This window comes from Apium graveolens, chromosome 5, assembly GCF_009905375.1.
Source record: "Apium graveolens cultivar Ventura chromosome 5, ASM990537v1, whole genome shotgun sequence".
Classification (NCBI taxonomy): domain Eukaryota; kingdom Viridiplantae; phylum Streptophyta; class Magnoliopsida; order Apiales; family Apiaceae; genus Apium; species Apium graveolens.
This window is the reverse complement of record NC_133651.1, coordinates 12,443,911-12,461,681: the sequence shown is the minus strand read 5'-3', so window position 1 is coordinate 12,461,681 and position 17,771 is coordinate 12,443,911. Positions and strand designations below refer to the sequence as shown.

Genomic DNA, 17,771 nt, shown 5'->3' with positions numbered 1-17,771 from the left:
GTAAAAAAAAACATGAATTTCGAAAAGAAAAGATGGCAGGAAAGACACACTCTGCAACTGCAAGTGAGAAAACAGAAGATAGTGGTAAAAAATGAACTACACAGTGTGCACACTTCTACTTTAAACATTTTCACAAACATGAAAAGTTTCTTTCAGTTTAACTCTACGCACGTCTAGCTCCTACACTCCTACTTAAAGCATCATCCCGTGATCACATCAATACTATTTTCATTAACTTTTCTTATGTTCATTGCTTGCCTCATTATCCTGGAATCTCGATCTCTTTTCATTTTTTAATTATTTGTATAGTCTGCTTAACTTGCTTGATAAACAAGAGCTACGATTTACGATATTTAGTTTGCTTAATTTGCTTGATAAGCAAGAGTTCCGATTTACAATAAATCATTTCTCATAAAATTTGAAAAATCTAAGAGTGTTTTTCGAAAATTTGTCTCAGAACATCTCCAATGGCTACAAAACCCTTACGTAAATAATCTAGCTGAAATCTAGGTGTCAAGTATGTGACATATTTGGATAATATGTAAAAAAAATTACACTCCAACCATATATCCCCTTGGCAAAAATCATAGACAATCATTTTTAGTTGGCTATATTTGGCCAATCAAGAAAACCCTTATGTATAATTTTACATAACCAATATAGATATTATCATTGAAGTGTATATCAAACCCCTTAGCTAAAATTTTACAAAACGGTGATAATCATCCATTATAGCCAAACATTTTGCATTTTATCATTGAAAATATTCTTATCGGGTTACCTTACATTCTTACTGCACTTAATAATTACTATCGATAGAAAATATGTTACAGCCAACATATTTGAGAAGGTGAGCAGCTAGCCTAAATGAACACACATGTGTTGATGGAAGGTTATGATTGTGAAAAACAGGTGAGATTGTGAACGATCCCAATCAAAACGAATACTCCAGAGTTAAGTTTGGATAAATAGTTCGTAGCACGCAATTGCACAGCAGATAAAAGGGGGTTTGTATTACGTCCGCCACTGATTAATACCACACAAATTTGTATCCCCATTCTTACGTAAATAAATATTAGCACTGAAAGGACGAAATACTGACTGGCAAGTACTGACTGATCTGAGCGAGACTGAGCATAAGCAATGTCACCAAATCAAATGCATTGAAATTTGAAAACCCTACAAAATATTCCCCCCCTCGTTCTGGCATTCAGGCAATTAAATTAGGTACTAGCCAAACAGGTCCCTCTTACGTGCTATTTAGTTTCCATAATAAGCTTACAGGTTTCAACCAGACATGATCCTTTCCAGTTCCAAACCCCATTCAACTCGCCGTGACATAGAATACACATCACCTTTAAACATGTTTACACTCAAATAATAAGAGTATTTAAATTGCTATAAAGTGCTTTTCTTGGGGTAAAAAAATCAATGTGTTTAAAGGGCATGTATTAAATTTTCGATTTGGAGGGAAATGCAGTTGACATAGGAAAATGGTAATGATGAATTGATTCATTTCATCATTTGCCTTTATCTCATGCAAGCCTTTATGGTATCATATATATAAATTTAATATCTGCTTCATGAATATTGAATAATTTGTGTAATATTAGTATAGTATTCTCTTTGTGTGTAACAGAGATCATTGCTTTTACAGCATGTCGTTGGTATGATTCTGACAAATTATAATGCATCTCTCTCACATAATGGCCTCATGGTATTAGAGTCAAAAAAAAAAGTGCATAACAGAGTCATGACGGTGATATGTTGTGCTAGGTTTCTTTAATATTAATTATTTAATATGCATGTAAGTTGACCCGAACACCTGATTATAAGAAAACCCAGTTCTATTTGATTGTGTCTTTCAAATTTGAACTCGTCCAAGTTTTTAGTACTTGTTGTGTAATAACATTCGAAGTATTTGTTTATATCCTTTCAAGTAAACATTCATTTTTCACAAAAGTGATGATGATATACAAGAAAGCCTAAACATTTGGTTACAGATTACCAGGGGTCATGAAACAAATCAGGAATTTTTTGTAGTTGGTTCGTTACTGTAAAGGTTACACAGTAGCAGCCCTCTACATTTAACCTTATCTTTTTGATCTCTACTATCATCATAATTCTTACAGATAGTTTATTCAAATTTGAATTGAAGGTAAAAACTTCTACTACCTTGTTGGAGTTATTCGTTATCTTCTAGGCCAATCCTGAATCAGGAAAGTCACACAGAGTCCATCAATCACACGCTGTAAATGTGTTATGCTCGAACTATTCTACTGTGCTACTGCATGTAAAACAACTCATCCTGGAAAAAACTGTGGGAGTATTAACAATTGTCAAATCCCATCCTCTTGTCATTCACATGCATGAATATTCACAACATTATTACTGTAATTTATAGCTGTAGCTAGGCTTAGGTCATTGTCTTTTCAATGGTCACTTGTGTGAGGAGTGTCAACAGAACCTGACCACGACTTCCATCACTTCCTCCATGCAAATAAGCGTTTTAATATTAAATAAATACCACTCACTCCGTTCCAACCATTTCTATATAAATGATTTGGACGCAGAGGACAAGAAAAATTCTTTAAAATAATATTAGTTTCGGTAAGGTAGTGAGATGAGTGAGAAAGAAAAAATGTAATTTAGTGAAAAAAAGTATAAAGTTGGGTAAAGTGATGAGACCGATCAATATTTAATGAATAAAGTGAGTGTAGTGGAAGAAAGTAGTGGATGTGTTTGATTTTTATTTTATTAAATTTTTACTATTTTTGATAAATTTGAAATGTATAGAATTGAATGGACATTCAAAAAAGAAAAGTGTATAGAAATAAATAGGACGGGGGGAGTAATACCTTATTTTTCCTATCTCCTATGCAAGAATGTATAATCCTTTAACGGAATGTAAACTGATTGAGATCGGGACTTTAGAGGCTTACCCGATTACCTTCCTAACTACTGAATAGCATAGTTCTGGAATTTCCTGTGTTAATTACAAAAGCAATTGTATGTCGGTTCATTCGCCATCTGTTAATTGTAAGGTAAGTCCTTGATTCTGTAAAACAGAATAGTACGTATAAAACAGATTGCAAATGCGTACCGAATTGGCAAATTATTGAAATGGTACACACCCAATCAATCAAGTGCATTTTTTTTTTACCCTGAATTTTAAAAAAATACTAAATGAAATGAATTTAGAGTGATTTGGTCAAAAGTTGAACAACCCATTAGGCAATCTCACTTACTACTAGTACTTGACAACCACCCCCATAACCTGTGTTTCTTTTATTGAATATCATGCAAATCAGACTGATGCATCTCACATCTCAGTGTCCATTTGCCATGTCCTTTGATTCTAAATGTAATAAAAGACATCAATAAAGGCCAAAAAACACAGAGGGCACAAAAGTTAAAATTTCTCAGGTTAAAAATTATTTGAATTTAATTGCAGTGCAGGACTTGTTACACAGTAAACCTTCTCCTGAGTCCAGAGTCATAGGCCAATGCCATCCACTTAATCTCGAAAATGTTAAGCAATCTGATGTTGTATAACTAGAATCTGGATTATCCTTTCGTAGCATGTAGCAAAACCATTTTAACAAAAAAAAAATGAAGAAATAAACAGCTGGTATGTTAATGTCACATTTATATTGGAGATTCAGCAGCACCTAAATTCACCAGAAACGCCGCTGCGTTAAATAGTTGTGGTGGGAAGAGTCAGAAGGGAAAGTGAGATTTCAATATCTGTGCTCTATCACAATCACACTTAAACCCCACAAGCCCTCGGTAATTGAAAGCCACTGCACTTCACTAGTTCTGTTTGATAAGAGTAGAGCAGTTATCTTCTTCCCCTGCTACTGGATCAAACAACAATCTACACTCTGGACTCTTCTCTTCTCATTTATGAACACAACTATCTATATATCTAACTCTCCATAAGAGCACTTATTAGTTGCTGCTGCTGCTACTATCTTGGTTGACGATATTGATGGTATCATATTTAATACTATATAGTTTCCCTGGTAAAGAGGGCTATCTTAGGGCCATATTTATAACACAGCAACTCCACATGGCTATTGCAAAAACATAAATTTCATATAATTAAAGTTCCCCACCAAACCCCCTACTGTACACCATTGTAACACTTCCATTTAACACTAATAATACCTTAAACAAAGCTAAAGAGTAACCCCCTTCCTCCCAATTGAAAACCCCAAAAAAAGAAGAAAATCACAATACTGAATTACTAGTTAACAACTTAACAAACACAGACATTAAACTTAAGGAATTCACCCCACCCTAACAGTACATTTCTTCATATGCTGAGAAGGTCAGACGGTGGCGATTGTGGTGGTAGCTGAGGTTGGTCTTTGGTGTCTTTAAGAGTCTCCAAGGCAGCTGCTGGAGGGGGAGAGTCGGTGATGTTTGCATCTCCCTGTTTTGAGTTAGGTGGCTTTGGGAGCTCTGTTAGAATTTGAACTACTTCGCGCATTGTTGGACGTTCCACAGCCTGCTCTTCAACACACAGCATTGCTACGTAGAATACATGCATCACTTCATGAATGGGAACTGTGGGAAGTCTCTTGTCTAGGATCTCCAGCACTCCTTCCTTGTTTCCGTTGGTCATCATTCTAACCCATTGGACAATGTCAACACCATCTCCGAACTCCCCAACTGGTTTTTTGCCACTAACAAGTTCTAAAAGAACTACACCAAAGCTGTAAACATCACTCTTCTCGTCAACCTTGAGTGTGTAGGCATATTCTGTAATTTTCAAAGTTCAACAACAAACTAAAAATTAGTTTACCATTGCATTATGTGGAAATTAAAATTAATTTGATCCACTAATAATAAATTAATACGAGAACAATCTACATAATTTAATTACTGTAACGTACACAGCCCCTGCAACAGTACATAGGTGGTAATTTGTCATCTTCAATCCAAGGTCATATTTGAAAATACAAATTCAGTTCATTGTTAAACATTAGTATCAGCAAGGAAATTAAGCCAAACTCACCAAACCTACTGCAAAGAATAGCCAAGCCAAACACCACGAGTAGCCATGCTAAACATAGTAAAAGGGTAATGTAACAGTGTTAAAGTTTTCGGCAGATTTGCATTATGCTACTTTATCCGTCCATTTATAAAAATTAAGTTCAAACTTATGCTAGTAGTAGAAGCAAAATTGGTATGGTTTAGCTGACAATCTTTGACATTTTGACAATTAACAATAAATGACTTCTACTTCTAGAATACAAAATGACTCGACAAGAATTCAACTAGCATGGCAGAAATTATTATTGACTTAAGATTCATAACGGTCTGCAAATTTCATTAGCAAAACACAATTGAATTGTACCTGGCGCGATGTATCCATATGAACCGGCAATAGCAGACATGCACTCTGAGGTCCCCGAATCTTGCAAGAATTTGGCAAGCCCAAAATCAGCTACATGAGCTTCAAAGTTTGAGTCCAGAAGGATGTTGTTTGATTTCACATCACGGTGCAGAATTAATGGTGAGCAATCATGGTGAAGATAACACAGTCCCTTTGCAGACTCTATTGCAATCTTGTACCTATTATCCCAATGTAAATGCCCCCCTTTCTTGCCATGGAGCATCTCCCCCAGACTGCCATTAGGCATATACTCATAGACCAATAGATTAGTCTCATGGTTAGAACAGAAACCCAACAACCTAACAATGTGCCTGTGCCTAATCCTCCCAAGAGTTTTTATCTCAGCATTAAAACCATGATCATGGGAAGATCCACGACTCATCACAGGCAACCTTTTCACTGCAACAGGTTCATTGTTTGGCATAACCCCCTTGTAAACAATACCAGCACCTCCTTTCCCTATGATGTTATCCTCCTTTAAGCTATCAAGAACATCATCACATGTGAAGTCCAAGCGTTGGAAAGCAGTAAGCTTCCATGCACGAGCATCACTTGCTTTCTTTAATGATCTGGCCTTAATAATAGCTGCAACAGCGAATGCAATAGAGCAAACAAGTAGTCCAATAACAAGTAAAAGCTTCATAGAAGCCGAGAGTGGCCCCTTGAAATGAGGCTGATGTGTGCCATTAGCAGCTATATCTTTGCAAGGTCCCAAATAAGGGCCACAAAGCTTAGGATTACCAAGAAACGAAGTGTAATTAAAGTAGCTAAACTGACCAGTACCAGGAACTAAACCAGAGAGATTATTATATGAAAAATCAACTGAGGTTAAGCTCTGCATTGTAGCTATAGGTGCTGGAATACTTCCTACTAAATGATTTCTCGACAAATTCAAGTAGTTAAGTATCCTCATACCTGTAATCTCAGTTGGAATCTGTCCGGAAAGCTCGTTCCTACTCAGATCAACAAATGTCAATAAACCACATTGACTGATCTCTTTCGCAATCTCTCCCGAGAAAGTATTATGACTCAAATCAATCTTGGATAACTGCTGCAGCTTCCCAATCTCAGCAGGAATCTGACCCGAAAACCTGTTACCATCCAACAAAAGCTTCTGAACCCCAGAAAAATTACCAATACTAGCCGGTAAAGCTCCAGTGAGATGATTATTCGACAAGCTAATCTGTCCAAGACTAGCCGAAATGGAATTAGTCTCCGGAAATCCACCAGACAAAAGATTGTCCTGAAGCTCAACTTGCGAAAGCTGAGGCAAACTCAAAAGCCCTTTCGGAATAGAACCATTGAGGTAATTCTCACCCATTCTAATCCTACTCAACGACTCGCATTCACCCAGTGATTCCGGAATAGGCCCAAACAAGAAGTTACCAAGAGTAATCAATGTCTCCAACTTATTACCAGAACACATCAATGGTGGAAGTGTTCCAGTCAATTTATTCGAAGACAAATCGAGAATTTGAAGTCTCGAATTCTTCCCCAAACTCTGTGGTATACTTCCAGTAAAATTATTCTCCCACAACTGTAAAACTTCTAGTTCAGGTAACTCTCCGATAAAATCCGGAATCGAACCGTGAAGCTTGTTTCGAAACAAATTCAACAGCGTCAAGTTCTTCAAATTCGAAAATGTGGCTGGTATTTCACCAGTAAACATATTATTCGATAGATCCATGGACTTGAGATTTTTAAGGCCACCAAGCTCAGCTGTTAAACTGCCCGAAAGCTCGTTAACTTGAAGAAACAATGTGTCTAAGTTCTGAAGCCTTCCGATCTCCGGAGGTACTTCGCCGGAAAGTCCACAGTTTGCTGCATCGAATCTGATGAGTTTTGACAAGTTTCCGATTTCCGGCGGCAAACCACCGGAATAGTTGTTGTAGTAGCCGATGTAAAGATGTTGGAGCGTGGAAATGTTTCCGATTTCCGGCGTGATAGCTCCGGTGAGCTCATTTCCCGAGACGGCTAAGTATTCGAGAAACGGAAACTGGCCGTATTCCGGCGGGATTGTGCCGGAAAAGAAGTTTCCACCGAGATGTAGATGTCGGAGATTAGACAGTAAGTAAACATCAACTGGGAGATCACCAGTTAAGTTGTTGTTATACAAGTCGAGAATCTCAAGAAACTGTAGAGTTTTACAAATCTGTGTCGGAAACGAGTCATTAAACACGTTGTTAGAGAGATTAAGTAGTTTAAGATTTGTAAGAAGCGAAATGTTTGTCGGGATGGGACCGGAGAGTTGGTTGGCGGCGACGGTGAGATTAACTAGGTTTTTGAGATAACCTATGTCGGAAGATAGAGTTCCTGTTAGATTAAAGTTGGAAATGTCTAGAGAGATGACGTGGCGACGAGAGTCACAAGTGACGCCAGACCAAGTGCAGTGAGAAGTGGAGATATTCCAGGATGAGAGAGAGGCTTGTGGGTCGTCTGAAATGGATGATTTTAGAGAGAGAAGTGCTTTGTATTCCGGTAGTGGCTTTCCGGTGACGGAGTGGAGGAGGAAGAAGAGGAGGAGAAAGAATGGCATGGTGGGTTTGTGGTGGTTTTAGAGAGAGAAAGTGGGGTTTAGAGAGAGAGTGAGAGTGAAGGGAGGGCTAAATGGGTGAAAGTATTTCTTGGTTAGGTCTCCATTTTTGTGTGTTTATAGGGTTTATACACGCATTATAGTGCACTAGTAGTAGGTTACTACACCTTGTATTAATCTACTTCGAACTTATTTGTAACAAAGATAATGAATAGTGCGGTACATGTACAGTTGTATGTTTTATTTTAAAACTGTCTATATGGTTTTGAAATTGCCAGGTTTAATGCGTGTATTCGAGTTTCGCACAAAATACTTGTTAAAATTGTTGCACTTTTGGCGCTTAAATTTTTATCAACTATTTTGGGATTAAAATTTTTGGTTACCGGAGTCTTTTTCTAAGGAGTAAATTTTTTGACTAAAATGCTACTCTCTATCCCCTCCGATTTGTTTTTACTTTTTTTTTTTGTGATATCTTTTTCAATTATTTACATTTTAAAAAAAAATAAAAATAGGTAAAAAATTTATAATATAAAAATAAATTACATCCACTACTTCTCTCCGCTATACTCATTTTATACATATAATATTAATCGATCTCACTATTTTACTTACTTTTTTTAACTTTTCTTCACTATTTTATCATTTTTCTTAATTTTCGTGACCAATTCAAATATAAACAATACAAGAGATGGATGGGGTAGTATTCTCTTGCCAAGGAGAATTTTTTTTTACTGAAGTGGCTTAGTGTTAATATGTATTTCAAGTATTATGATCTTTCTATGTTTTGAAGTGTGTACAAATATTGGGTGTGCTGTGACTAACTAAATTAAACTATGAATTTTTTTATTTCTAGAGCAAGAATCATTAAAAAGACAAAATACCCACATGTTAGCATAATAATAAGTAAATTAAAAACAAGATGAGGGTAATATTGTCTTTTTAATAATTCGCTCTGAAAATAACACTACCCTTAAACTAATAAGTAACTAAAACGAATATTTATCAATAAGGGAAAGCGAATCGAGAACTAGGGTCCTTCAATAGATTCAATGAATAATAATCTCCCAATTTATCAATCAATGATTAAATTATTTTTGTCATACCATGCAAGAACTGTGACTATTTTCTCACTTCATCACAACTCCCAAATATAAAATTAAAAATTCATGACTCCCCTAATTTGGTCATGATAGATTACCAAATCAGAGAATTCGCTTTACAATTAAACAAATAAATATCACCAACGAATAATACATAATTCTCATATTAGAGAATTAATTACTCATGATAAAGGAAGAAAATAAACATACATGTATATCTAAAATCATGACTATAAGAGTATAAAATTAAGAAGGATACAATTTGATGAAATCTCTCAAACTTACGAAAAATCCCTTCAATTCTTTCTCAACTTCTCTACAAGTCTCTCTTTCTCTCAAAATCATACACCATCCATTAAAATCATCGTAATTATGTTTATATACATAAATGGGTTATAATAAGCGTTTTATAATATTTAGGAAGGTGTTACAAGGCCAATAAGAATAGTTTTAAAACTAAATTTTCCGTCAAATTTCAAGACTTTGACATATTGATAAAGGCCTTGGGTTTTCCAATTTTACTCCTGTAAAGGCCTTGAGCGGTGAAGTAAAGGGTTTGAGATGCCCACCGTTTATGTAAAGGCCTTAGATGCAAGTCAAGATCTTGAGATCTAAAATGAAGCTTTTTATATGTCTTTTTTTCCCTTTAGCAACACATCCTTTTTTTGTGATTTCTCTTCCCAAGATCATTCCTATCAATTAAATGCTATAATCATGAACAAAAGCATAAACTTAGTATCATTCGACTAAACAACCACAATAATATTACTCCGGGACACGTTCATCAAAAAACAATGATAAAGGAAGTTAAATTCGACATAAAAATTGTATATATTTTGTGGGTATCACTTTGTACTAAAAATTAGATTATCTTCATTTTTTTTGTCAAATAAATTCTCGTATAATAACAAAATGACTTCTAAGTTTCGATCTTTTGCGAGGCATCGACTTTTGTACACATTAATTTACTTGAACAAAAAATATGTTTAATACTAGTATTAAAATATAACTTTTCAAATATTAATAAAGAAAATGCTAGATATCTCAAATTTTTCCAAAAATTATCTCATATGTAACATAGGTGGCTAATAAGTATACTAATATATTATGAGATATCAAGTGCATAAATAACACAAAAAATCTTAATTAATATCAATTTTATTGAATTAAAATATTTTTTTCTTCCATTATTTCAAGAACAGTACATTCGTAATGAATTCACTAATAAAAAATAAAAGTGCACAATTTTTTAGATTTAAACCTTAGCGAGAACAATATTATAATAAAAACATAACATCTTTGATTTAAGGTATGATATGCACTTGACGGGTTCAACAGATAACTTGTTTATACAAGAGATTAATGTTGGTCCATTTATGGAGGTTAGAAAAATTGCACTTGTTCTTTAGAGAGTTTGGTACAGAGGGTGTGAGAGGACAAGTTGAAATCGCCTCCCCTGAAAATGGACTAAAGTTACAAAGTGGTTACGGATTGGGAACATGTTACGAAAGACATGGCTGAACGAAACAAAAGGACCGCATAAGAATTTCAGGGAAATATGTAAAATGACGACTACTAGATAAAGGATGATTTAAAGTAAATATTGATGCCTCGTTGTTCGATAAGGCAGAGTCTTGTTCGATAGGCATGGTCATTATAGACCATATTAGGAGGTTTATTGAAGGTAAGAACATGTGATTTGAAGATCCTTGTTCCATTTTTTGTAGCAGAATCGATATGTGCGTATGAAGCTCCGAAGTGGGTTGCATGTAAGTGAATATAAAATGTCATAATAAAGACCGATTTATTCCTTATAGTGCAAGCATTGCATCATGGTATGGTGAATGAATTGGAGGTGGGTCATGTGCTTCAAGATAGCAAGATGTGTTTAAAAGTGAACCCAAGTTTTCCAGTGTCATTTATTCGAAGGCAAGCAAACAAGCAAGGTTGCCCATCAGTTGGCTATATTTCCTTGTTTAATTGATCACTACAATTTATTCACGTCTCCTCCAGAAGTACTGTTGGAGACTATTATGTATGATTCTTCATTTCATTAAATTAATTTTTCCTCAAAAAAAGGACATCATCCTTGATCGAATTTATAATTTTAATATTAAATTTAACATCATAGTTTATTTTTCATTTTTAAATAGGTAACGAAGTTAGCATGAGCAATCATCCAAAATCACTGACCAGTATACATGAGTTAGCATAAACTGAGGTTGAGTACAATTATGATATTAAAATTGCAAGTATCTACTAATAATCCAAAATCACTGACCAGTATAACCCAAAAAACTTGTACTCAACCTCAGTTTATGAATTATTAGTAGATACTTGCAATTTTAATATCATAATTGTTCAAATTTGACTCTAGTACCATTTGTAACGTCCCAATCGATTGCAAGTTATTCTTAAAATATCAATCAACAACAGGTCATCTCAAGATATATTTTGCATTACATAAAACATTATTTAAAAAAATATTTACAAACATTGTTTCATATGTTAACCACACAACACAAGTTTATAATATAACTTTAAAAGATAAGCCAATTAGATAAAAACTCTACTATAGTTTACAAGCTTTCTTCAAACAACCACACTCTATAAAATGGTGCCTTTACTTTTTCAGAAGATTCTCCTTTAAAATTCTTAGATATTAGAAAAAACTCGAATATGATTCTAGATTCTTTAACACTCTCATTTAATCATATTATACGTTTCGCTATGATTTACAACAAAAAATAATCAATATCAATACTCATATCAATAAGAAATGTTTTAAATAAATAAATTGGGTAGGTTGACTCAAACCCGAGTCACTACCTAAACTGAGCCATAATATCATATTAAGTTACCCGCCCCTCTAAAATCTTAAAGTGTCATAAAAATCACTTCTATGTATCTTTTTCACCTTTTGTTTTTTTCATCTGGTGTGATAGGCACATTGTCTTTATAAGGGATTATTTTAGTTTGTTTGTTGATCTAGGCACATTGGTCCTTCGTGGTATTGTTTTAGCTAATTGGGTGCTCTATGCACATTAGCCCTCCGCGAGATTGTTTTAGTTTACTAGATACTCTATGCACATTGGCCCTTCGTTGTATTGTTTTGGTTTATTAGATGCTCTAGGCACATTGACCATTTATTTTAGTATATTTGGTTCAATAGGCACGTTGGCCCTTCATAGTATTCAGTTTTGGATTTGATTTTTGTTAGATATTGAATACAACACAGAGGGGGTGAATGTGTTTTGGATATTTTTAAGCCTTTTGAAATTTGTTTGGTTGTGTAAACAAAGCTGATAAGAAATGCAGTTATATTTTGTTAGCAGAAATGAAACAGCAAACACAATATTTCAAAACTCGCTTAATTTTGTATTAAAATAAACTTATGTCTTGCTACAAATCCTAGGTTCTTTGTAAGTAAAGAACTCAGCTTCTATCTTGAGAGAGTACAAGAAAATCTAGATCTGTTTGTTACTTTTAAAAACAGAGGACCAGTGTTTACTTTATAGATTCGTAAACACGGGTTTACACAACATACAATAAGATGTACTAAACCCTACTTTAAGTTATCTCTAAAGCTTTCCATTTTTGGCTTAGTAAATCCTTGCAAAACTTGTAGGTTTGTGACCTTCCTCTGTCAGTTAATCTCGGCACTTGATCTTGCACTCTTCAAGCTACTTTTGAAGACTTTTCGATCTAAGTGATTAGATCATTTGTTGATTGATGACCTTGAATCTTTAACTACTCTGCATTCGGTACTTGAGGTTCATATCGAGATCTCCAGTTTGTTCTATAGAGAGCTGACATCTCGATAAGTATAATGGCTTATGGAGATCTCTGAGTTCTCTAAAAGCGAACTTGACTTGTCGAGGACTCTGAGTTCTCCATAAGTGAATTTGGCTTGTCGAGGTCTCTAAATCTCTGCATGTAGAAATGACTTGTCGATATCTCTGAGATCTCTATATGCATTTTAAGTTGTCGATATCTCTGAGATCTCTAATGAGAATTTGACTTATCGGTATCTCCAATCTTCATGTCTTCATTTTACCTTGTTGATATCTCCGAGTTCTCTATATGCAGAAATGACTTATCGATATCTCTGGGATCTCTATATACATTTTGACTTGTAGATATCTTGAGATCTCTAATGAAAAATTGACTTGTCGATATCTCCAATCTTCATATCTTATTTGACTTGTCGATATCTCTGAGACTTCTCTATAAGCCATTTTGTATTTCTCGATAAGTCATTCTGGAGTTCTCGAATGACTTATCTATATGACTTGATCCGTGACTTGTAGAGTTCTTGACTTAGAATATTTTTCTTAAAACAGATTTATTCAACTCCAAGCTTCTTCACATTTTCTCTGAGGCATGATCTTGTTGATCTTCTTATAGAGTTTATTCTTAGGCTTGAGACTGTTCACAGAAATATACTCTAGTCTGATCTTTAGCAACTTTACAGACTCAAGTAATACAATACAAAATACAGATTTAGATTATCATACAACTTATTCTTAGGGCTGTCAATTTGACTAAGTCTTGTTATAATGTAGACATGTCTTGTACAACAATCTCCCCCAATTTGTGAGAATAATGTTTATCACAAATTCATGCCTGATAACAAAACTAACCCCAAGTTACAAAAAAAATGATTACATAAAATTGACAGAATACTAAATACGGCTTTTATACACCGAGTGATTACATGAGTTTAATAAGTACAATCATCACATGAATTTCTCATAATTTGGTTGTTGTCTAATGAGGTCCTTTAGATTTACATGTACTTGAAGTTCCTCTATGATTTCAATCCCTCTTTGAGATTCCACAAGCTTGTTCCAATCATCTAATGAGTAACTATTCAAGTAACCAACTCTGAATCTTGAAAATTTGTCAGGTTGTATGTTTAGAAAATGTTCATCCTTGGATATTCTGCTCAGCCCTTTTGCCTTGAGTTCATTAGATCTCTGCTCAAACATTTCTATTTCTTTCGCATACTTCCTTTCCTTTTCCTCTTTTTCAGCCTTTGCTTTTGCAATTCTATCATCCCTTTCTCTCAACCATACACACATCACAACCTTCAATGCCCTATTACTTATGTCCTTATCCTTCATCAAGCTAATCACCCTCTTGAATTATGTTATTGAAAGTAGATTCATTAAATTCTTTCCAAGTAGAGTAAAAGAGCCTTCCTAGTAATAGATTCTGACTTCTTTATATGATACAACCCAAACTTTGACCATTTCTTCAGATAATTGTTGAAAGCATTCATCATCTAAGATGCACCAATTTATAGGTAGAAAGTTAGTTTGATTAAAACAATTCTAGATAACTCTATTTCCAACTTGCAGCTTCTTTGATTTTCTCCCAACATTTTTAAAATGAGTCTTGATTGGTGGCTTAAATGAAGGTAGGTCTGTGATCTTCTTTAGGGCGGTTTGGCTAGAAGTGATAGGTATTTTGAGTAAGGTGTTTGCAGTTTGTTTGTACAAAAATTTAGGTTTAGAGGTTAAAGATGGTTGAGTGTTTGAGTTTGCAGACTTAAGGGTTTGAGTATGTTGAATCTTGACTTGCAGTTCCTGGGCACTTTTTTTCTTTGAATCCCCTTCTCCACCTTTTCTGTTTCTTTTTCCATCATTCTTGTCATCTTGACTCTTTCTTTTCTCATTCACTTGCTGCCAGTTGCTCTAGAAGACTGACTTGAATGTAAGTCAGAAGGTTTTTAATCATCTTTCTTCTAATCATCATCATCCAAGCCATCCTTAGTATTGATATTTGTTTTGGTCAACATGGTTTCAGCATCTTTCAAGTATCTCCCCAGTATCTTGATCATATCCTCGTCTTCGACAGTCTTATACTGCTTTGTTTTCAAGTCTATTTCCAGAATCATTATCAGCTACTTGTTTGCCATGACACATTGCTTTGGAATATGAAAATGTTTGCAATGCTTGGTGGTTGGACAGATGCATACCACTCCCTTGAATGGTTGGAGATATGCTTCTGGAAAAGCAGCTGCTTGAGCCTTTTTCAATTTATTGAGCAAAAGAGTGTCTTCGTGAATCACTCTGTTAACCTTGTTGATTAGAATGTCCAATTTAGATGCCCTACTTTTAATGAGATAGTTGAGAGACACATGCATACCCCTATCCACACCAGATTCATTTATATTGACAATAATTCTTTTCTCCTGAAATTTATCCTTGGTTACCCAGATCATCCTGAAGAAATTTATTGTTTTATCCAGAGCTTTATTGTAAGAGAAAAAGTTATTGTTTAGAGAGACTCTGAGAGCCCTTAGAGGTTCATCAAATTCTCTACTCAGACTAGGTCCCTCAGCTGATTTCATTAGCCTCTCCATCCCAACATCTTGTTGTTCAGTTTCCTTGGCTTTGGCTTTTTGAGTTTGGACAGATGATCTTAGCAACCTAGCCTCTATCTCCCCCTTAGTCTTGGTTGTAGAAAAGAGTAGAGGTAAAGGAATTTCAAGCCTCACAGCTTCTGGTAGGTGTAGGAAATGGAATATTTAGAGCATCCATGATAGCTCCCAGAGAAACTAAATTTTGCATTTGAAGATGCTTATGGGAGTCTACCAAAGTTTTAATGTCAGCCTGTTGACTTTGTACCAGAGCAGTGAGTTGAGAGATTTGAGTTGTCAATGAATCATTTGATGATTGTAGAGTGGAGACTTGAGTTTGAAGAGTTTAGATTTGTAGGTTTGTTGAAGTTGACATTTGTGGTTGGGAGCTTGAGAAGACAGATGCACCAAATATAGCTTGTATTGATTTCTTGATCCCTTGCATTAAAAGAGCAGATGCTTCATATCTTGCTTGATGAAGTCGATCCAGTTTGACCTTTGTGTCATTGGTACTGGTAATGTGATTCTGGACAACTTCATGCAAATCTACAAAGGATTGCTTTAGTTGCTTGATGATTTGCTCCATGATGGACATATCAAATCTTGTCATTTGGTCGGCAAATTTAAGAAATTTGTTCTTGATCTCAACTTGAGTAGGCACAAGATCATCCAGCTTGTCATTCACCAATCTTCTAATTCTGTCTTGATGACTGTTCAGAGTTTGTTGCAATGCTTTACCAATAAGGTGAAAAGCATTGAGTTGTGCCTTGTAGACCTCTGTAACAACATCATAAACTTCCCGGGGACTGAGATTTTTGGCATTGTTTCCAAAGATGGTTACATACTTCTCTCTAAACCTAGCCAAAACCTTATCCATCTCTATACCGAAGTCCTTGTCTAACCAAGCATCCACATTGCCATCATGTTCACCTTTATTGACTATTTTCTGTTGTTGTTCTTCAACATCTATTTTGTAAGACAACAAGATTGCTTGATAGTCCTGATTGGACATGTCTGTTGTAAGAAACTGTTGTATGATGTTGGCAAGTCCAGAAAGTTGATATACCAGAAGGTCATTCATGGTGATTGGTTGAGCCTGAGCATCCTGGAGCCATTGGGAGATTAGGTGTGAGGGTTGTTGAGAAGTGTTTGATGTAGATGGCAGGTCTGTTTGAGTTGAGGTAGATGGTTGGTATTCAGGAACACTACCTGTGACAGATGTCACAATTTGACTCACCGTTGAAACTGTGGATGTGACAATGTATTGTTCACCAACAATGGGAACCTTCAATTTGAATTGGAGGGGATTTGACCAGGTTACTGTCACCTTGCTCTTCTTGCAGAGAGCTGGAACTTGAATGTGCTTGACTTTCCTCCCCTCTAATAGGCTCATTGGCAATTGGACTCCTAGCTTTAATTGTTAAGGCAATTTCAGCTAGGGTTTTGAGGGGAGTTGTTCCTTCATGAGGATCCTTCAATTGAATTGGAGAGGATTTAGATAGATCCCCCTCAAAAGTACTACCCTCAAATCTATCAATCTGTGAAGATTGTTTAGCACATGATGGTGTTTGAGTAACATTCACAGGGTCTTCAGTTAAAACTGATGAAACCCTTGTGGTTTTGATAGTGTCATAAAGGTCTACCCCAGCTAGTAGCCTCTCACCATCTAGATGTGGTTCATAGGTGGTGAACACAGTTTTATGAACCATGTCACTTGATTTTGGCAATACTTGAGAATTAGATTCAAGTGTTTCATTGTATAAAGAAGAAATTTTAGAATTAAGATTTGTGATTTCAGAATTAAGTGTTATCAGATCCCCCTGAATAGATGAGAGAGCTTCAAAAGATGTGCTCTCTGTGTGTGTCATCTTTATTCCTTCTTTCATACACTTGAATGTGTTCAAGTGTTGGTGCAGACTATTTACAAGGTGCACTAGGGAGAGTGCTCTTTTCAATAGAGACACCCTGTTGAGAGGATGCCCCTAGAGTATGTTTAGTTCCCTCTTTTTCAACTACATCCTTTTAGGAGGATGCAAATATAGCTTGAATGGTCAACTCAGTTTGCTTTACCTTCTTTGGTTTCTTGACCAGGATGAACTCTATTTGTGTTTGTGTTAGATATTGTGTGTGTTAGTGTTTGTGCCCTAGAGACAACACTATGATGTTTTAGTTTAAGATATTAGGATTATTATGTTTATGTTCTATCGACTATTCCCTTTAAAATTTATCAATTCTTAATTTACTGCGATATAAATGTTAGATTAATAAAAGTCCTTGGAATATGATATACAATTCTATATCTCTAAGTACGTGGCTTAGAAATGAGATTATGATAATAGTATCAATATTCCTAAATATCCTTAGTCG

General features: G+C 35.2%; 1 protein-coding gene across 2 annotated transcripts; it reads right to left on the bottom strand.

The window, feature by feature from the left end:
* Window positions 1–4,073: 4,073 nt before the first annotated feature.
* LOC141723408 (uncharacterized) lies at window positions 4,074–8,104 on the bottom strand. 2 transcript variants are annotated; one of them, XM_074525200.1, is made up of 3 exons: window positions 6,320–8,104; window positions 5,366–5,989; window positions 4,074–4,767 (listed from the first exon to the last, which is right to left on the bottom strand). In XM_074525200.1, the coding sequence occupies exons 1-3, from the start codon at window positions 7,938–7,940 to the stop codon at window positions 4,319–4,321; spliced, it is 2,694 nt and encodes an 897-aa protein (XP_074381301.1). In that variant the 5' UTR covers window positions 7,941–8,104; the 3' UTR covers window positions 4,074–4,318. The 2 variants fall into 2 exon arrangements, with proteins under 2 accessions (XP_074381301.1, XP_074381300.1); XM_074525199.1 differs by having other exon boundaries at window positions 5,366–8,104.
* Window positions 8,105–17,771: the final 9,667 nt, after the last annotated feature.

Coding starts and splice junctions, on each gene's coding strand:
- LOC141723408 (XM_074525199.1), bottom strand. CDS start 7,940: ATGCCATTCTTTCTCCTCCTCTTCTTCCTCCTCCACTCCGTCACCGGA. Junction 4,768..5,365: donor ATATGGATACATCGCGCCAG/GTACAATTCAAT, acceptor TGAAAATTACAG/AATATGCCTACACACTCAAG.